The 22,091-nt window shown below is 40.6% G+C and overlaps 1 protein-coding gene across 1 annotated transcript; it reads right to left on the reverse strand.

Moving 5' to 3' along the window:
- Positions 1–16,233: 16,233 nt before the first annotated feature.
- On the reverse strand, positions 16,234–16,851 carry LOC113175407 (polyadenylate-binding protein 1-like 2). The gene has a single exon (XM_026379674.2). The coding sequence runs from the start codon at positions 16,834–16,836 to the stop codon at positions 16,234–16,236; it is 603 nt and encodes a 200-aa protein (XP_026235459.1). The 5' UTR covers positions 16,837–16,851.
- Between the last annotated feature and the right edge of the window lie 5,240 nt (positions 16,852–22,091).

Here is a 22,091-nt window from a genome sequence, read left to right on the forward strand (position 1 = left end):
CAACATCTTTGTTTGTATGTGGTGCTGAGGATCAAACCCAGGCCACACGCATGCCAGGCGAGCGTGCTACCGCTTGAGCCACATCCCCAACCCCAATACCTGTGTTTTAATTATTCTGGGTATCTACCCAGAAGTAGAATTATCATATCATCATCATCATCATCATCATCATCATCATCATCATCATCTTTTCACTTTTTAAGGAATTTCCAAACAGCATAGTTTTTACATTGACTTTACATATCAACTGTACCATATTACATTCTCATCAGCATCAGACAAGAGTTCCAATTTCTCCACATCTTTGACAACATTTATTGTGTGTGTGTGTGTGCACATGTGCGCACTTTTGATATCCCAATTGATATGAAATGGAATTTCATTGTGGTTTTGGTTGGCATTTACCCAATGATTAGTGATGTTGAGCACTTTTTAATATGCATATTGGCCATCTGTGTGCTTTTGCAGAAATGTTATTCAAGTCCTTTACTAATTTTTATTGTTTATTTTTTATGGTTGTTGAGTTATAGTTCTTTATATGTTTTGCATATTATATACAAATCATATTAACTCATCATATATATGATTTGCAAATATTTCATCCTGTTCTGCAGATTGTATTTTCACTGTTTTTTTTTTTAAATATTTATTTATTTTTTTAGTTATCGGCAGACACAACATCGTTGTTTGTATGTGGTGCTGAGGATGGAACCTGGGCCGCACGCATGCCAGGCGAGCACGCTACCGCTTGAGCCACATCCCCAGCCCTATTTTCACTGTTGATAAATTCTTTGATTCATAAAATTTTTAATTTTTATGTAGACTGACATTTTTACTTTTGTTGCCTAAGCTATTGGTGTCACATCCAATAATCATTTCTCAATTCAATGTCATGAAGATTTTCCTCTATAAGCATATAATTGAGAGTATCATGCATTTTATAGTTTGTAAAAACTTTTCTCCTAAAAGTTTTATAGGTTCAAATCTTATATTTAAATGTACTCCATTTGGGTTAATTTTTGTACATGGTATAAGGTAAGGGTCCAACGTGATTATTTTGTATGTGGATATCTAGTTTTCTCCATACCCTCTGATGAAAAGACTATTCTTTTCATATTAAATGGTAGTACCAATTTAGAAATCATTTTACCATATATGTAAGGATTTATTTCTGGGCTATCCATTATAAGCCATTGGTCTATTTTTAAGCCAATACCACAATGTTTTAATTATTGTAGCATTGCAGTATATTTTAAAATTAGAAAATGTAATGTCTTCAATTTTGTTTTTCTTTTTCAGAACTATTTTGGCTATTTGGGGATCTTTCAATCTCCTGTGGATTTTGGAATGGTTTTCTATTTCAGCAAACACCATTGATGGAATTTTGATAGGGATTGTATTATAATTGTGGATTAGTTTAGGTAATGCTGACAAAATATCAACTCTTCCAATCAATGAACATGGAATATCTTTCCACTTATTTTTTTCTCTTCTTTCAAAAATGTTTTGTTTTCAGTGTACAAGTCTTTTGCCTCCTTCATTAAGTTTATTTCTAAGTATATTATTCCTTTGTATGATACTGCAAATGTAATTATTGTCTTAATTTCCTTTTTTAGTTTGTTCATTCTTAATGCATAGAAGTGCAGCTGACTTTTCTTGTGTGTATTTTGTACCCTGTAATTCTGTTGTATTATTAGTTGTAACAGGTTTTTGGTGGAATCTTTAGAGTTACTTAGATATAAAAGATTTTGTTTAACTGTGAACAGATATAATTTTATATTTTCCTTTCAAACTTAATTATTTCTTCCTTTCATTTTTTTTCTTTTTTAGTTAATCCCTCTTCCATTGCTATGTTGAATAGAAGTAACAAGAATGAGCATCCTTGCATTGTTCCTAATATTTGGATATTTGGAGAAAATTTTTTATTTTTCCCTATTTAGTATTATGTTAAATGTGGGGGTTTTTTAAAGAGAGAGAGAGAGAATTTTTCAATATTTATTTTTTAGTTTTTCGGTGGGCACAACATCTTTGTTTGTATGTGGTGCTGAGGATCGAACCCAGGCCTCACGCATGCCAGGCGAGCACGCTACCGCTTGAGCCACATCCCCAGCCCAACTGTGGGTTTTTATAGTGACTTTTGATACAGTAAGCTAATTTCCTTCTATTTCTAGTTTGTAATGTGTTTTTAATCTGAGAGGATGCTGAATTTTGGCCCATGCTTTATCTGCATCGATTGAGAGTATCATGCAGTTTTTATCCTTTATTCTGTTAATATGGTATATTACATTTTTTGATTTTTATGTTTGATAGTACTTGTATTCCAGGAATAAATCCCATTTTGTAATGTTGTATAATCCTTTTAATGTGCTATTTATTAATTTGCTAGTATTTTTCTTAGTTCATTACTTCCAAAGCTTTTTTGTAAATATTTCAACAAAATGTCACAGGTGAATAAAATAGATCAGAAACCATAATCTAGAGTTTATATATCCTTTAAATATATTTTCATATATATGTGTGAAAGTTAGCATAAGTGGTATATTTGTTGATCAATTTAAGTTTCTAGAAGTGTTCTGCATCTGGGATGGTAGAACAAAATGGGTTAAGAACCTTTATACGTTGATACTTATCATGGATATCAGTGTGTGATTTTCCATTCTTATAATGCCTTTCAGGGTAATTCTGCTCTTGTAGAATTGAGTTTAAAAGTGTTCCTTCCTCTTTAGTTATTTGGAAGAATTTGAGGAGTGTTGTTAATTTCTCTTTAAGTATTTGATATAATTCTTCCCTGGTCATTTTGTCTTGGGCATTTCTGTTGAGAAGATTTAAGTACTGATTCAACTTCCATGATAATTATATGTCTGTTCAGTTTTTCTATTTCTTCATGTTTTAATCTTGGCAAGTGGATGTTTCTAAAAATTTGTCCATTTACATAAGTTAACCATTTTTTCATAGTAGTCTCATATAATAATTTTAACTTCTTTATAAAATTGATAGTAATGCTCTCTTTTTATTTCGTATTTCTCTCTGGTTAAGTTTATCCATTCTTGGAGTTAGAGAAGATAATGCTAAGTGAAGTTAGCCAATCCCAAAAAAACAAATGCCAAATGTTTTCTCTGATATAAGGAGGCTGATTCATAGTGGAGTAGGGAGAGGGAGCATGGGAGGAATAGACTAACTCTAGATAGGGCAGAGGGGTGGGAAGGGAAGGGAGAGGGCATGGGGTTAGAAATGATGGTAGAATGTAGTGGACATTATTATACAAAGTACATGTATGAAGACATGAATTGGTGTGAATATACATTGTATATAATCAGAGATATGAAAAATTGTGCTCTATATGTGTAATAAGAATTGTAATGCATTACACTATCATATATAAATAAAAAATCAATTAGATTAATAAAAAATGTTTATCCATTCTTATTGTCTTTTCAAAGACCCAAGGCTTGACTATATTTAATTTCCTTATTGCTTTTCTTTTCTCAATTCTATTTATGTCTGCACTTCTCTTACTTACTTCATTCTCCTGTCTTTGGGTATATTTTGTTCCTTTTCTTCTAGTTGCTTAAGGCATATATTAAAGTTGTTGATTTAAGATTGTGATCATTAATTTTATGTGTCAAGTTGCCTAGGCTAAAGAATACCCAGGTAGTTGATAAAACATTATTTCTTGGTATGCTTGTGAAGAAATCTCCAGAAGAGATAAGTATTTGAATTGAGAGAGTGAGTAAAAAAGACTGTTTTCCCATTGTTGTTGGGCAATATCCAATCCACTAAGTATACAAATAGAACAAAAAGTTAGAGGAAGGATGAATTTACTCTCTCTTCTTGATCTGGGACAGCCATCTTTTCCTGCACTAGAACATTCGAACTAGTGGCTCTGATGCCTTTGGATTTGGGGACTTACACACTGAGATCACCTAGTTCTCAAGTTTTCAGATTCAAACTAAATTATACCACTGGCTTTACTGGTCCTCCAGCTTGCATACAGCTGATGGTGGGATTTATGTGTCTTCATTATTACATGAAAAAATTCCCATAAAATCCATTTCCTATTAGTTCTCTTTCTCTGGAAAACCCTTACTAACATAGATTTTGGTACCAAAAGTGGTCCTAAAAGAATATAATTTTAAGGATAATATTTCTAAATTGGTTCTGGGTTTCTGGAATTGGTTGTCTAATCTGAGTACATTTAAAGACACTAATGACTTTATTTTCAGTAGTCAGGGGGAACACCAATAATCCATGGCATGAATTGAAAATACCTGTATTGGATACTCCTAACAAACCTCTTAGCAAAAAGTTAAGTGATTCTAGCCTATAAGAAGCAAGGAGCTAAGTGATTCCAAATATGATACTTTTGAACATTTTTTGAAAACTATGGGTTATAATGTTAGTTAGTGCTACTAATGTCACTGGAAAAGTACTACTTTTAAAATGTTGATCCAAAGAATTTGAATTCCCAGGTCAAAAATCATATAAATGATTGGGTGTACCCTGAGGAAGAACTGTAACATTTTTAGTCACAGGGTTGAAACTGCTGAAAATCAAATGCAGGACCTCAATCTGCAATTGGTTGAAATACAATCCGAGTTGAGCTCCCAGGATTGCAGGGTATCTACTGTTAAAATGGGGACATAGATTGGAGAAAATTAGAATTGTGTAAATTGGGAGGGTGGTATGTGTGAAGACCCTGATGAAGCTAAGGACATTAAACCCATAAATTCTGATGAATTTTCTTTGCAGTCATTGTCCTACTTTCAATGGAATTGTCCATCCAGCCCACAGTGACATCAACCTTTCCACCTCAGACTGAGGGGGTTAAGTCTGTATTGCCTAAAGAGATGACAATGGACTTCCTGGAAGTAGTCACATAAGACATCTCTTATTTTTTTTTTTTTTTTTTTTTTTTTTTTTTTTTTTATTTTTTTATTTTTTTTATTTTTTTTTTTTTTTTTTACGATTTTTCAGTTTTTTTTTTTTTTTTTTTTCCTTTTTTTTTTTTTTTATTGGTCGTTCATAACATTACATAGTTCTTGATACATCATATTACACGGTTGATTCACGTGGATTATGAACTCCCGCTTTTACCCCGTATACAAATTGCTGTATCACATCAGTTTCCCTTCCATTGATTGACATATTGCCTTTCTAGTGTCTGATGTATTCTGCTGTCTGTCCTATTCTCTACTATCCCCCCTCCCCTCCCCTCCCCTCCCCTCCCCTTTTCTCTCTCTACCCCTTCTACTGTAAATCATTTCTTCCATTTGTATTATCTTGTCTTACCCCTCCTTTCCTCTTATATGACATTTTGTATAACCCTGAGGATCGCCTTCCATTTCCATGCACTTTCCCTTCTCACTCCCTTTCCCTCCCACCTCTCATCCCTGTTTAATGTAGATCTTCTTCTCAAGCTCTTCGTCCCTACCCTGTCCTTGTTTACTCCCCTTATATCAAAGGAGTCATTTGGTATTTGTTTTTTAAAGATTGACTAGCTTCACTTAGCATAATCTGCTCTAATGCCATCCATTTCCCTCCAAATTCTATGATTTTGTCATTTTTTAATGCAGAGTAATACTCCACAGTATATAAATGCCACATTTTTTTTATCCATTCATCTATTGAAGGGCATCTAGGCTGGTTCCACAGTCTTGCTATCGTGAATTGAGCTGCTATGAACATCGATGTAGCAGTGTCCCTGTAGCATGCTCTTGTTAGGGCTTTAGGGAATAGACCGAGAAGGGGAATAGCTGGATCGAATGGTGGTTCCATTCCCAGCTTTCCAAGAAATCTCCATACTGCTTTCCAAATTGGCTGCACCAATTTGCAGTCCCACCAGCAATGAACAAGAGTGCCCTTTTCCCCGCATCCTCTCCAGCACTTATTGTTGTTTGACTTCCTAATGGCTGCCAGTCTTACTGGAGTGAGATGGTATCTTAGGGTAGTTTTGATTTGCATTTCTCTGACTGCTAGCGATGGTGAGCATTTTTTCATGTACTTGTTGATTGATTGTATGTCCTCCACTGAGAAGTGTCTGTTCAGGTCCTTGGCCCATTTATTGATTGGGTTATTTGTTATCTTATTGTCTAATTTTTTGAGTTCTTTGTATATTCTGGTTATTAGGGCTCTATCTGAAGTGTGTGGAGTAAAGATTTGTTCCCAAGAAGTAGGCTCCCTGTTTATCTCTCTTATTGTTTCTTTTGCTGAGAAAAAACTTTTTAGTTTGAGTAAGTCCCATTTGTTGATTCTATTTGTTAACTCTAGCGCTATGGGTGTCCTATTGAGGAATTTGGAGCCCGATCCCACAGCGTGTAGATCATAACCAACTTTTTCTTCTATCAGATGCCATGTCTCTGATTTAATATCAAGCTCCTTGATCCATTTTGAGTTAACTTTTGTGCACGGCGAGAGATATGGATTCAGATTCATTTTGGTGCAAATGGATTTCCAGTTTTCCCAGCACCATTTGTTGAAGATGCTATCCTTCCTCCATTGCATGCTTTTAGCCCCTTTATCAAAAATAAGATAGTTGTAGTTTTGTGGATTGGTTACTGTGTCCTCTATTCTGTACCATTGGTCCACCCTCCTGTTTTGGTACCAGTACCATGCTGTTTTTGTTACTATTGCTCTGTAGTATAGTTTGAAGTCTGGTATCGCTATACCACCTGATTCACACTTCCTGCTTAGTATTGTTTTTGCTATTCTGGGTCTTTTATTATTCCATATGAATTTCATGATTCTTTTATCAATTTCTACAAGATATGCTGTTGGGATTTTGATTGGCATTGCATTGAACTTATATAGGACTTTTGGTAATATCGCCATTTTGATGATGTTAGTTCTGCCTATCCATGAGCAGGGTATATTTTTCCATCTTCTAAGGTCTTCTTCTATGTCTTTCTTTAGGGTTCTGTAATTTTCATTGTATAAGTCTTTCACCTCTTTTGTTAGGTTGATTCCCAAGTATTTTATTTTTTTGGGGGATATTGTGAATGGAGTTGTTGTCCTCATTTCCGTTTCAGAGGATTTGTCGCTGATATACAGGAATGCCTTAGATTTATGTGTGTTGATCTTATATCCTGCCACTTTGCTGAATTCATTTATTAGCTCTAATAGCTTCTTTGTAGACCCTTTTGGGTCTGCTAGGTATAGAATCATATCATCTGCAAATAGTGATAATTTAAGTTCTTCTTTTCCTATTTTTATGCCTTTAATTTCTTTTGACTGTCTAATTGCTCTGGCCAGTGTTTCGAGAACTATGTTGAACAGAAGTGGTGAGAGAGGGCATCCCTGTCTTGTACCAGATCTTAGGGGGAATGCCTTCAATTTTTCTCCATTCAGAATGATGCTGGCCTGTGGCTTATCATAGATTGCTTTTACAATGTTGAGGTATGATCCAGTTATCCCTAATTTTTCTAGAGTTTTGAACATAAAGGGATGCTGTACTTTGTCGAATGCTTTTTCTGCATCTATCGAGATGATCATATGGTTCTTATTTTTAAGTCTATTGATGTGGTGGATAACATTTATTGATAAGACATCTCTTATTATTCTCAAGACCCCACCATGCCCTTTGCTTCTATATCTAGAATTAGACACAAGTTCAAGCATGTCCCTAAAGATGAGGTACAATATGTGACCTATTAGGAATTATACTGCACTAAAAATACCTACTTGAATTTCATAATTTATATAAAATGAATTTCTGGGAACATGTGTGAGAATGTACACTACAGGTCTGGAATAATTGTGTAAGGCAAATAAAGTTGGCTCAGACTGAGTTTACTGATTCATGCAGATTATTCATTTATGTTGCTTCTTGGGAGTTATAACTGTCTCTATCAATCTGTTTGGTGGAATGGATGAAAAGACAGCCTATCATGAGTGAATTGGAAATGTTGTACATGTCTTGCTTTAATGTATAGGGAAGGATTCAAAGTATTAGGGAGACTGAAATATTATAGTGGATTTTCAATCATGATGTGAGGATCCAGAAGACATATCTTTCACCAACACCACAAGGGATAAATTTGTGAGGGAAGCCTCAGCATCCTTGAGGAGCTCTGTGATTACTTTCTTTGTAGGCCAGACCTCACAATAAGAACCACAGTCACTGAATTGAGAAATAAATCCAATAGGAGCAATTGGATCCCATGGTGGCAGGGACCAAGTAGTGGCACTTAACCACAAGACACATGGTGGGCATGGCTACTCTAATACACAGAGTCAAAGCATCAATCAGGGATCTGATCCACACCTGTGTCAATCAGATTTGGACATTGGCTGACCATGGTATTTCCAGAAGTGAAATAGATAGCATGTTTTCTAAATCCTTACTTAATCTATATAAGCAAAAATGTTCTAGGTAAAATGAACAGAGGTCTAAACTGAATCATAAAGACAGTGACAGTATGCTGCTTAATCATTTCCAAGGACTGAGCCAAATTACAGACTCAGAACACTTGGAAAGAAAAGAAGACTGGATTCCTTTGAGGAAAGACTCTAGTACATTACCAAAAAGCTATAATATTTCTTCCAGTTTACTTACAGAGGCCTACACCTTTAACCAGAATAACTTTGTATTGGGGAAAAGGAAATAATTATACCTCTCAGGGATGACTTGACACTGGCTCTGAACTAACACTGATTCCAGGAGACTCAAAATATCACTGAAGCCCTCCAATCAGGGTAAGGACTTATGAAAGTAAGGTGATCAATGGAGTTTTTGCTAAGGTACATATCACTGTGGGTCTAGTGGGTTCCCAGACCCATTTTTGGTTATTTCTCCAGTTTCAGAATGCATAATTGAAGTAGAAATACTTAGCAGATGGCAGAAGCCCCATATTGGCTTCCTGACCTGTGGAATGAGAACTATTATGGTAGGAAAGTTTAAATGAAAGCCATTAGAACTGCTTCAAACTAGGAAAATAATACAATGAATGCAAGATTTAACCTTACAAGGATTTCATATATTAGTGTCTCCATCAAGAACTTGAAAGAAGCAGAGGTGGAGATTTTCACCACACTCCTATTCAACTCTCCTATTTGACTGTGTAGAAGACAAATGAACCCTGAAAAATAACAGTAAGTTATCATAAGCTTAATCAAGTGGTGACTCCAGTTTCAGCTTCTGTAACAGATGTGTTTTCATTATGTGAACAAATTAACACATCCCTTGGTACCTGCCATGCAGCTATTGATCTGGGAAGTTCCTCTTTTTCTCTCTCTGTCCACAAGACCCACCATAGGCAGTTGGCTTTCAGACTTGCCAGCAATAACTTCACTGTCCTATCTCAAGGGTATATCAGTTGTGAATTCCTATATCAGAACTTAATTCAAAAGGATCTTCATCATCTTTCTCTTCCACAAGATATCACATTGATGACATGTTGATTGCATCTAGTGAGTGAAAAGTAGCAACAGCTTTAGATTTATTGGTAGGACATTTGTCTGTCAGAAGATGGGAAATAAATCTGAAATTCAGGGGCCTTCTACCTCAGTTAAACCTCTAGGGGTTCAAGGTGTGGAGCATATTGAGATATCACTTCAGAGGTGGGAGATGTATTGCTGCATCTGGCCACTTCTACAACTAAGAAAGGGGCACAATGGCTAGTGTACCTATTTGGATTTTAGAGGCAACACATTTCTTATTTAGGTATGTTACTCTGGCCTATTTATCAATGTATCTGAAGAGGTGCTAGTTTTGAGTGGGGTCCAGAATAGGAGAAGACTCTGTTACAGGTTCAGGGTGCTTTGGCATTTGGGCCATATGATACAGACAATGTAATGACACTTGAAAAATCAGTGGCAGATAGAGATGCTGTTTGGAGCCTTTGATAGACCCTACACATGAATTGCTATTATAGGACTTTAGGACTTTGGAGAAAGGCCCTGCTATCATTGAAAGATAACTACTCTCCCTTATAGGGATGACTCTTGGCCTGTTATTAGACCTTGGTAAAGAATAAACACTTGGCCATGGAACACCAAGTAACCATATGACCTGAGGTTCTCATCATGATCTGAGTTATATCTGATTTACCGATTTATAAAGTTGGATATGCAAGGTAATTCTCCATTAGCAAATAGAAATGTTTAGCTATATATGTGAAGGCATAAGTAAGTTACATGAAAAAGTGGCCCAAATGCCCATGACCACCCTTTCCCCACTTCTATTAGACTGCCTTCTCTCTTCATCTTTTCTGATTCTCCAGCTTGTAGACAGCAGATTGCTGAACTTATCATCCTCCACAATCATGCAGTACAATTCCTAAAATAAATATCCTCATATATAACATGGTCCTACTGGTTCCGTTTTTCTGGAGAATTCTAATATACATGAAAAATATGTATATTGTATGTATCTTTACATATATAAGTGTGAAGAGTCATACAATAGAATTTAAATGCAGTTTTTACCCAATGGTGGGGTTATACTTGTTGAGAGCCACAGCCAAAGGGGCCCCAGAAAACTTCCAGCTGCCAGCAAACTCCCAGCTGCCGGCTGATGATTGGCTCACAGTGGCCCCAGCAACATCTAGCTGATTGGCTCCTCTGCGGCGATGTTCATTGGGCTGTTTCCCTGCCCTTCAAGCTGCCAGCTGATGATTGGCTCACAGTGACCCCAGCAACATCTAGCTGATTGGCTCCTCTGCAGTCATGTTCATTGGGCTGTTTCCCTGCCCTTCAGACTACGGAACTGCTCATTGGGGGACTTCTTTGGCTCCGCCCACGCGACCCAGCCAATCGGCCTCAAGAGCAGGAGGATTGTGGGAGGTGGTGTGGTTTGTGTGGGGAGAGGCTTCTGGAAGCCGGTGGTGGCAGTTGGGCTCTGAGGGTTTTCCTGAGGAGCTGTTTTGTTTGGCGTTTGTAGTTTTAAAAATAAAGTTTGTTTCTTTTGATAAGTGGCTCCTGAATTGTGCCCAGTCAGACTGCGGCATATACTCACGTTCCATGTTCTTCCCTCTATGTAAGAATACATTATATTTTTAGGATTATTTGCCTATCAAACAGAAATTTAAAAATGCTATTACAAGTAAAATTAATTTTTACAAGTAAAATTTAAAAATAAGAATTGTCTTTTATCCACCTAAAATACAGAAAAATTAAAGTAAGTTCTAATAGTTCAAAATGTGCATAGAAGTGTGAATACATTTAAGACTACAAAAACACAGTAATGGAAGTTGACACAACTTTAAAAGTGGAAATTTGATCACAAAATATAAATTATTAAAATATATTTTTTTGTTTTTCTTCTAGAAGCATTTGGTAAGGAAGGTATTGAAGATGTGACTATACATTTAGGAAAATGTAGTAAACAGTGATTTGAAATTATAGGAGAATCAAGAATAAAGAAATTTATGACAATGTAAGGTTGGAAGACCTTTTGGAATGATGTGGAAAAATAAACATGAAAATGTCAGATGGCTATTTATTATAGAATAGATTCTGAAGCAATGTAAAGAAATGAATCATGGTTTGATTTTTATATATAAGAAGTATATATAAAGTAAAAAATGCAAATAATATAAATATATATTTTTTCTGGAAAGGTACTGGCTAGAATATTTAAAGCAGTATTAAGGATAGGATTGTAGGCAGTTTTAAATTCAATTCTTGTAATTTGAAGTCACTGATATTTTGTAATAAACATTTATTGTCTATTTAATATAATATATATAAAATTAAAGTTATATACTACATACCAATAGTGGGATATGCTAAATATTTTTGTAAGAATATTTATTCAGGAAATAATACTGAGTGAAAGCAATGATTGGTGCATCCGAATATTCCAAGCAGCTTTCATTTGAATGAGGAAACATTTGGTTTGAATGAGGAAAAATTCATCAAAACTTGAGGCCAGATGAAGATTAAATCTATCATAATAGATCTATGGCAGACCAAAAGGTTGACAATTATTATACATGGGTAGGAGAATGACAGGTGTTTTTTATTTTCCATATTTTGCCTATCAATGCTAATTTCTTCTATAAAGGCACTCATATTACTTGAATTGCAAACAAAAATTTTTTAAAAAACAAGAAAGCAAAACAAACAGGACATGATTTTGATAGCATAATATTGGTAATAAAATAGCTAGGATACCAGGGAAGGAAAATGCAATTTCTTCTAATGTATCAGTGTAAATTCGAACTTTAAAAGGCTTCCACTTTTCAAATGCACTTTTAGGCATTTATCTTTTTTTTTTTTTTTAATTTATTTTTTTTTAGTTGTAGATGGTCAACGTCTTTATTTTATGTGGTGCTGAGGATCGAACCCAGGGCCTCACACGTGCTAGGCGAGCACTCTACCGCTGAGCCACAACCCCAGCCCCTTAGGCATTTATCTTAAGTAATATTATGAGTGTGCTACTATAAAATTATTTAGCACAGACTTGAATTTACTGGGGCAAATTTAGAAACTAAAAGTCCAAAGTAAAGAAACACTTTTTAAAAATTATGATCCACTAATAAACTGGCAGGGAGTTATGGGAGAATATTTAATAGAAAAAAAACTTTTTACACTTTCACACTGTTAGTGAGATTATAAATTAGTACAACCACTGGGGAAATCAGTATGGAGGTTCCTCAAAAGACTAGGCATGGAACCATCATATGATCCAGCTATACCACTCCTTGGTATCTATCCTAAAGAAGTAAAGTCATCATACTATAGGGATACATGCCTACTGAGGTTTATAGCAGCACAATTCACAATAGCCGAACTATGGAACCAGCCTAGGTGTCCATCAATGGATGAATGGATTAAAAAAATGTGGAATAGACAATGGAATTTTATTCAGCCATAAAGAAAAATTAAATTATATAGTTTGCAGGTAAATAGATTGAAATAGAGACCATCATGTTAAGTGAACTAAGTCAAACTCAGGTCCAAAGGTTGTTCATTTTCTCTCATATGTGGAAGCTAAAGAGAGAAAAGGAAAGAAAGGTGAGGGCAAATCTAATGAAAATAAAAGGGAGAGCAGTGGAGAAAAGGGACCAGGGGTGGAGCTGGGGAGGGAGAGATGAAGTACTGGGGAGGGATATTGGCCACATTATATTGTTGTATTGTGTGCATGTATACAAATATATGACAACAAACCCCATTATTATGTACAACTATAATACACCAATAAAATTTGAGAAAGAAGAAGCTCTGGGAAAAAAAGATGATATATGGACTTTCAGGGAGATAGTAGAGGATGTGCATACACAGAGGAAAGTTCAGAAGACATTAAAAACAAATGTGCTGGGCTGGGGATGTGGCTCAAGCGGTAGCGCGCTCGCCTGGCATGCGTGCGGCCCGGGTTCGATCCTCAGCACCACATACCAACAAAGATGTTGTGTCCGCCGAGAACTAAGAAATAAATATTAAAAAATTCTCTCTCTCTCTCCTCTCTCTCTCTCTCTTTAAAAAAAAAAAAAAAAAAAAAAAACAAATGTGCTGATATGATGATCTTGAACTTCCAGCATGCACAATTATGGTAAAATAAATTCCTGTTGCATAAGCCTCAAAAAAAAAGAAGAGTGTTTTAGATGTATTTAAAATATATTAAAAGAAAAATTTTGAGAATATATTCAATATAAATATAGGGAATATATTATACAGAATATATTCAGTATGATTCAATTTATGATTAAAAATTTATAAATAGGCAAAGCCTTCAAAGGCATAAATTTTTTAAGTGATTGTTGTATATATTTAAGTTTTGTGCCTTCTTTTGAAATCACTGCTCTTATAAAACAGTAACAGAAAAATCCACAAACATAATCAATTTTCTCATAACCTAAAAAAATGCTAACTTAACAACTCAAACAGGGAATTATGAACACTCTTAGACTGTAGTTGGACATAAATTACATATAAAAACCATTTATCAAAAGATAGCAAGGTAAATAAGACAATTAAATATCCCTAGATGTCAGCAAATATTCACCTATAAATGTATTACCTTTTTTAACTTTGATCTTAGTAGGCTAAAGCGAGAACCATTTGAAAATAAATAAATGGGATGAGTTTAAGAAAGCATAGTTCAAACATAAATTAGAACATTAAATAAAAAGTAAAATTAAATATGTACATTTAATAATTTGGAATGATAAGACCCAAAATGGTGAAAATATTCCACAATGAAACACATTCTACATTATATTTTTGGAGGTATTAGTTATTTGTATGCACATTTTAAAGATTTCTTTTGTCAAATGGTAGAATTAGGAATGATTTTGATTCTTTTCCTAATCAGTAAAATTTTAAGTGATTCTATTTTGATAATATTTCTAGAAATATTTAAAATCAATAAAGCAAAAACTCCATTATTCTGATTAAATACTAGGATTGCAGATGTGATTATAATAGAGTGCAGAAAATTAACCACTTGTCTAAGTCCTCTCAGAATATTTGTGTCCTTAGGGTAAAAAGATACTGTCTTCATGGATGATCACTTACATATATTTAAACGTCCATATACATTCATTTTTTTTTATTTAATTTGAACAATATTTGTTCAGGAAATAGTAGTAAGTACAGAAAGTTATGTGCACTATGATATTCTTGGCAATTTGATTAGGATAAGAAAAAAATGTAAGGTGACAAAGATGTTCAACAAAGACAAAATATGTAAAAGTAGACATAACTATATATAAAATAACACAGATGTGTACATACATTGATCTATCATTGTATTTAGCCCATTCATACACCAGAATAATAGACTCCCATAGAGTAGTGTAGAAGAATATTTAATGACATGAAAGGAAGTTCAAGAATATCTATACATCTATGTCTATAATCTATATTATATCTTCATGTGTGAAAAAGCAGATATTGAAACAGTATATACACTAAATTCACATATATATATATCACACGAAAAATACTGGGTAGGTACAGATGAGCATGTTTCAGAAAGGCATGGGTAGTCATTAGGATTGATTAGCAACAACACTAATTTTCTTCTGTTGATTTGTCTGCGTTGTGATTTTTTTTCCTGCAGTGAAGCTGAACTTTTTTTGGACAACAGGGAAGGGGACAGAAAGTGAACACAGGGGGAAAGGGTGATTAACAGTATTCTATTCCAGCAAAACAACCAAGGACAGCGAAATAGCATTTGCAGCCCATCTGAGCTGAACAAGGTACAAACACACAAGCATGTGTGTGCGCGCACGCACACACACGCGCGCACACACCCACACACAAACACACACACACACACCCCAATTACAGCAACTAGAAGACTATGCAGGGAAAATGGGCATACTCTTTTTACTAGCTGCGCTGGCTGGCACAAGTGCAAATCGGCACGATGCTTATGAAGGGGGCCTTTTGGTAACACACAGGAAAAGTCTCTGAAACGTCTATATGTGGATCCTGCAAGTCCACAGTTAGGGAGACCATCCAGGATGCTAGCAAAGATTTGGCTTGACAAGGAAGGATTCACTCATCAGAGCACGCAGTGTTGGTTTTAAACACAGGGAAAGAACTAGGCACCACCTGAATGTCCAACAATGCGGGAATGATTACAGAAATGTTAAGGTCCATGGATACACAGGAGCACTCTGCAGGCACTGATGATGACGTTTCATAAGCCTGTTGAATAACATGGAAAGAAGTTCAATGGGTTGATTTTTGTTTGGTTTTAGTTGCTGAAAAAGCAGGTTAAGAAACACCACATAGATGAACCATTCTACAACAGTATGTAAAGAGGGGAGGCGGGGTGAGGGCAAGAGGGAGGGAGATAAGAGAGCCTGGAAAAACAGCACACCAAAAAGGTAAACGTGGTTCTCTCTGGGAAGTGGGATCATAGGGAGCAACTACTCTCTTGCTTTTCTCTCATATGATTTCCTTCTCCTTTCTGATAGTTGTACCATGAAATTCTATCACCTGTGCAGTAAACAAAGAGAGACAGTAAATGCATTCATGAACCAAACCACAGGGAGAAGAGGCAGCCTTTAACTTATCAAATGGCACAGATTAGTAGGGTTGCTCAGGACGCCCTAGGTAGGGGGTGTGGGGGGCGGGGGAGGACAGAAGGAGAGGAGGCAGAAGCTAGGAAGTGGGGAAGGGGGGGAGAGAGGAAAGACTCTGGGAGGGGGCCAGGAGAGGGAGAGGGAGAGGGAGGTGGGGTGAAGAGAGAGAGACCTGCACTCCCAATACAATACACTGCTGGTGGGTTGGGGGTGTGTGGGGGGGATTGTAAACCGGGTGGGAGCCAAGATTTGGCTTTGCTCATCGCAAGGTGGCCTCCTCATCGGTGTCATCCTGGAAATCCTTGACGTCAGCACTGGTGGACTGCCTTGCCCAGGCTCCCCTTTCAGCCTCTCTCTCTTTATGCGACTTGAATCTCCCGACGAAAATTTTGCGGTAGTTTAGGAACATGCCATTCATCGCATCTATGGCCCGCTCGGCCGACTCCTGCTTCTGGAAGTGCACGAACCCATAGCCCTTGGGCCCCTTTTCATCACAGGCCACTTTGCAGGAGAGGATGTTGCCGAACGCCGAGAAGATGTTGTACAGCGCCTTGTTGTCGATGGTCTTGCCCAGGTTCTTGATGAAGACGTTGCCCACCCCGCTCTTGCGGAGCGAGGGGTCCCTCTGGGACCACATGATGCGCACTGGCCTGCCCTTTATGACATCAAAGTTCAGGGTCTCTAGGGCTCGCTTGGCATCCACCGGTTGCTGGTAGTTGACATATGCGTAGCCCAAAGAGCGGCGGGTGATCTTGTCCCTGCAAATGCGGATGGACAGGATCGGCCCCGCTGGGCTGAACTTCTCATACAGCATTGCCTCGGTCACCTCGGGATGCAGGTCGCCCACGTACAGAGAGGCCATGGGAAAATCTGGGTTCCCTTCCGAGCCCCCGCCCAATTCCGCACCTGCATCCTCGGCAGCCAACGCCGCCGCTAGCTCCTCATCCACATCCAGCTCCCCCATGCGGGGCGCCACAGCCTCCACTGCTGCGGAGGCGGCAGCGGCAGTGCTGGCCTCCGCCGCAGCCACCAAAGCTGACGCACGAGCGGCCTCCGCTTCCTCCCCCAGGTTGGCCTCCGCCTCTGCCTCCTTTCCTGAGGCCTCGGCCTCCACCTCGGCCTCCACCTCTGCTTCCGCCTCCGCTACGGAGGCCTCCGCCACCGCCTCGGCCACGGTCGCCGCCGCAGCCTCTGCCGCTGCGGCCGCCGCCGCCGCCACCGCCGCCGCCACTGTCGCAGCTGTCGCCGCTGTCGCCAGGATCACCGCTGCCAATGGGCCGCTGCCGCGACCTCCCTTCCAGAGAACTGAGTGGGTGGAGAGGAGGGGGAGGGCAGGAGGCCCGGTGGGTGCCGGAACCCGGGACAGGGGGAGCGATCGGGAGCTGAGGAAGGTGGCCCCGGAGCTAGCCGATCTGGCGAGTCCAAATCACCTGGGATGGCGAGCGCCGCCAGGAGCGCGCCGATGCGAGTCGCCGCAGCCTTCAGCCTGCTGCTGTTGCCGCCGCCGCTCGGTCGTGGGCTAACGTGCGGGGCGCGGGCGGGAGGGCGGCGTGTGGTGGGGGGCGGGGGGTGTTGGCGTCTGTGGTCCGGGCAGCTGGGAAGGCTTCTGTCTCTTTGGTTCCCCCTGTGGCAGCTGCGGGGCTGTGGGGCCGCGGGTGGTGGGAGGGGGCGGGAGCCAGAGCAGGAGCAGGAGCACAGCCTGAGGCTAGAGGCGGGGTGGCTAGGGAGGTGGGATGGGGGTGTTCAATGCCTCTGGGGGCCTCCGCATATTCATGAAGAGGATGCCAAGGAAAGGGCTCCACTGTGGACCAAAGGAATTCGGGTCCCATGGTGGGGGCGCGGGGTGGGGGGCAGGGCTGTTTTTTGTGCCCTTCTCCTTGTAATGGAACATTTCAATGTTTAAATCAAGTACCTTGCAAGAGTGGGTGGGGGCGGCCTTGAAGATAAACAAAGCCAAGGAAAGGAGTTTTCAGGGGTTCCTCCCCACCACAAAGCACAGAGGGCCCCAAAGTCACCACCACCAATGAAAACATTCCCTTTCCCAGGCTCCCAAGCTACCCATGCAGCAGAATGGTCTGTTTTCTGAACCCTCCTTCCTTTTTCCAGTTCTTTCCCTCCTCTGCCACAAATATTTATGGATGGCCCCTGCCAGTCCTTAGGGATGCAGAGGTCTGGGAAACAGGAGGACATAGCCTGGTTTTTAGCTTTGTCTTGGGAGCAGACAATCTGGACCGGAAACCCTATCTCAGCAGAATTATGGACTTGGGGTTCTGAACACCCCAGCTCGGGCCCACCTGCCTGGAAGTGAGGGGACCAAGAGCACCCTTTCTCTAGCACCATCCTCAATCCTCAAGTGAGAAATGTCTAACCAAGGGCAGCGAACAGGGCCTAGTCCAGAGCCAGGCACTTGTTTAGTCTTGCCTGTGCCCTCAAGGTGCTGAGGTTTCCAACCTGGACCAAGAAAGGTACATCTGCACTCAAAGAAAAATTTAAACAAAACCTGAAATCTCTCTGTAGAATGAGGTGCCTAGTCCCAGTCTACCAGCTATACCTACAGCACTGGTGGCTAGGAGACAGGCAATGATGTGATAACTGAGCAATGGGCGTTCATTTGTTGATGTATGGGGCAGGAAGAAAAGAAGTGATTCCTATGTGTATATACATGAGTGTGTGGGGGTGAGTGTGTGTGTGTGTGTGTGTGTGTGTGTGTGTGTTTGTGTTCCTGTGAGACAGAGAGAAAGAGAGAGAGCGCATAGGGGACAGAGAGAGATAGGAGCATTGAGGCTACACAGGGCTTAATGCTGAGGGAACAGATCAGCAAGCAGCTATCTACCCTCAGAGTAGACTATAATTGAAACTAGAGTTCAGCCACTAATTCTTCCTAGTAGGAATCAAGGGAGGCTGCCTCAAAGATGAAACACCCTGAGGTAGGCCCTAAAAGTTGAGTAGCAGTCCATCATGTCTAGACAGGAGGGGAGGCATTGGAGGCAGAGGGATCACTTGTGTGCTCAAGGATCTGTGGCATGATAGAGCTCACATGGTATCTTCTGCTCATGCCTAATAATCTGATGTGGACAGAGATCATGGTCTCCAAAAGTGCAGAGTAAGGTTGGGCTTGGTGGCACACGCCTGTTATCCCAGCAGCTTGGGAGGTAGAGGCAGGAGCATCCCAGGTTCAAAGTCAGTCTCAGCAGCCCAGAGAGGTTCTAGGCAACTCAGTGAGACCCTGTCTCTAAATAAAACACAAAAAAGGGCTGGGGATGTAGCTCAGTGGTTGAGTGCCCCTGGATTCACTCCACAGAACCAACAAAACAAAACAAAACAAAACAAACAAAAAAAAAAAAGGTGCAGAGTAGGAGATAGGGCCTGAAGGCAGAGAGGTGAGCTAAGGTGCCTGAAACCTGCCCTGCAGATCACAGGCTCCACTCTTGTGCATGTTCAAGCAGGGAAGATTTACAATCAGAACTTCAGAGAGAGAGAACAAATTGATCATCCACATTCATATAAGTGCCCATCTGTGAGAACACACCTGTGCTTGTTTCTGGCACACGCACACATCATCAACCCAAGATGGGGGTGGCAAAAAAAAAGTAGACAGTCACATGGGACCAGTTGCAAAAGAGTCAGAACAAACCTGTCTCATCCCTCTTTCATTCGAGATATGGGGTCTCACACTTACCATGAGCCAGTGGGTTCAGATACTTAGATAACAACCAAGGGACCAAACATAGTGCCCCCATCCAGGACATCTTCCCAACACTGGAGCTCATGCTGCCCCTATGGATAACAAAACTGCCAGCAGCAGCATATACATGCCAGGTGAGTGGACTGCAGTGGCCCTGGAATATCATGGGCTCAGCACGTTCCTCCCTACCCCCTGTCCATCCACTGTGTTTGGGTAAATGAAGCTGGCTTTCTCTGGTGGTGGTGTTAGGTGGACCTGTAGCAGTCACGCATGAAAGAACAACCACTGTGAACCCTGAACCTAAGAAAGCCACTAAGTTACCATGGCGGGGGGGGGGGGGGAGGGGGGGCGAGACAGTGAGAATTTACCTTCAATGCCTGGCAAGCATCCCAGGTTGGCTGAGCAGGAGACACACGCACACAGACTTACACCTTGCTGGCTTGCAGAGCCCAGCTCTCTGGCCCTAGGCAGGGCGAGAGACAGCAGAGGCAAGGGGCAGAGACCTAGGAGAATCCTGCCATACAGTCCATAGCTGACCACGGTGACCACTGCCACCACTGCTAGGAGCCATCTCCTGGGGGTCCAGGTTGCTTGCAGGCAGAGGTTGATGAGCTGTGCCTCACCATTTTAGGTGGTTGTCCAAGAGGAACCCGAGGATGCAGAGGCTCAGGGGCAAGCCATGATTGCTGCTAAGTGGGGATGAGGTGATGAGATTATGTGATGTGACTGTGTGTGTGGCTGGAGCCCTGTGCCAGAGGAGATGGAGGGAGGGAATGAAGAAAGGTGCAGTGTAGGGCAGGAGCCACTGGAGAGGTTTGGTTCTTAGTCAGGGTGCTCTGGGGAGCCAGGGAGAGTGCCATGGTTGAATTTACATTCAGTAATTTCCCTCTGGCTGCTCTGTTTGGAAAATGATGCAAGTGGGCAGGGCACAAAGGAAAGCAAAGGAACCAGTTATGAGGCTCCTGCTATCGTCCAATGGAGAGCCGGCAATGCCTTGTCCCAGACCGCAAGCATAATGTGGAGAGCAGTGGGTGAATTCCCGTGGAATTTTGCAAACAGAAGAGGTGGCACTTGAGGGGGGTTAAGGGCAGTTGGTGAACCAACTTCAGAAATGAATGTTTCCTGTGGGGATATTTCCTTGCACATGCTCAACAGGGAGGTGCCAAGCGCGGTCTTTGGAGGTAAGGGGACCAGGTGGGATAGGTTTTGAGAGGGCTGAGAGACAGTTGGGAGTGTGTATGGAGCTCCTGTTTGCACGTGTCAAATTACTGAAGTCTGGGGAAACCAAATTATGGAGGCAACAGGATGCAGATAGTGTTTAAAGCCATCATTCTGAGGACTGATCACCTATACAGAGGACAAGCCACTAGAAGCAGGTGCTGGGCTGTTTCTCGAGCCACTCGAACAGTGAGAAGTGGGCTCGAGGAGGACAAGCCCGCAAAAGGGATTGAGAAGGACTGCTCCTTGCTGCATGTGTAGGGGAGTTGGTTTAACCTGAGATGAGGACAACTTTGTGGGCTGGGGTTTGGACATCTCTTTTTCATCATCTCCCAGTGAGGCTTTGAAATGAGAGCTGTGGATATGGAGACCTTCAAAGAGTGGTCTGCTGTTCCGTATGGCCACCTCCTTCTTCCTATCAGGAGGGAGATAGCCAAAGGAGTGGGAGTATGGTTCAGAGAGGAGGGAAGATATAGAAAGAGTGGAGGAAGGAAGAGGTGGGTTGGCACCAGTAGGGAGATGGACAGATGGACTCTATGCAAAAGTGCATCAAAACTCCAAAGTCAGAGGTCCACTTTGTGAAGCCTCCTCCCATGTATTTCTCATTGCCAGGGCTGCATGAGGATGCATAGCAGAATGGAGAACGGAAGCCTAAGTGTATTTAGGGGTAGGCATATTGTTTCTGTTCATTTCCATCAAACTTCTCCAAACAAAAATAATTGTGAGATTCAGCCCCACAAAAACTCAGCTCAGGCTTTTATCTAGGGAGTGCCCCTGTTATTTAACAAAGATGAACACTTGCTATGAAATCATCTCAAATACCACCCATTTAGCAAACGGATAAGGTTCTGAAGAGTGCAGGGAGACAGATGTGAGCACGGAGGGATGAAATGGGAATTGGTCCTATGGAAATCAGAGCTCCACAACATAAGGACATACCTGCAAGCATGTTTCATCACAGAGCAACTCCTACCGGGCAAAGTAGGACATGAAGCAAGCATCTATCGGCTGGAGAAAGACTGATGCATTGTGGCAGAACCATTTTATGCAAGGGTGATCACACAAACACCAATGAGCGTGACTTACTTATACGTGGGATGATTCAGTGGGGTTTCCAAAACTGTGTGCTATTTCTAGGTGGGGAAGGCGAGTTGCAGAGGAGGCAATGGTATAACGCCCAGACATTGTGGGTGGGCTAGGGGAGGAATGAGGCC

The sequence above is a fragment of the Urocitellus parryii genome, chromosome X (genome assembly GCF_045843805.1).
Source record: "Urocitellus parryii isolate mUroPar1 chromosome X, mUroPar1.hap1, whole genome shotgun sequence".
In the NCBI taxonomy this organism is placed as follows: domain Eukaryota; kingdom Metazoa; phylum Chordata; class Mammalia; order Rodentia; family Sciuridae; genus Urocitellus; species Urocitellus parryii.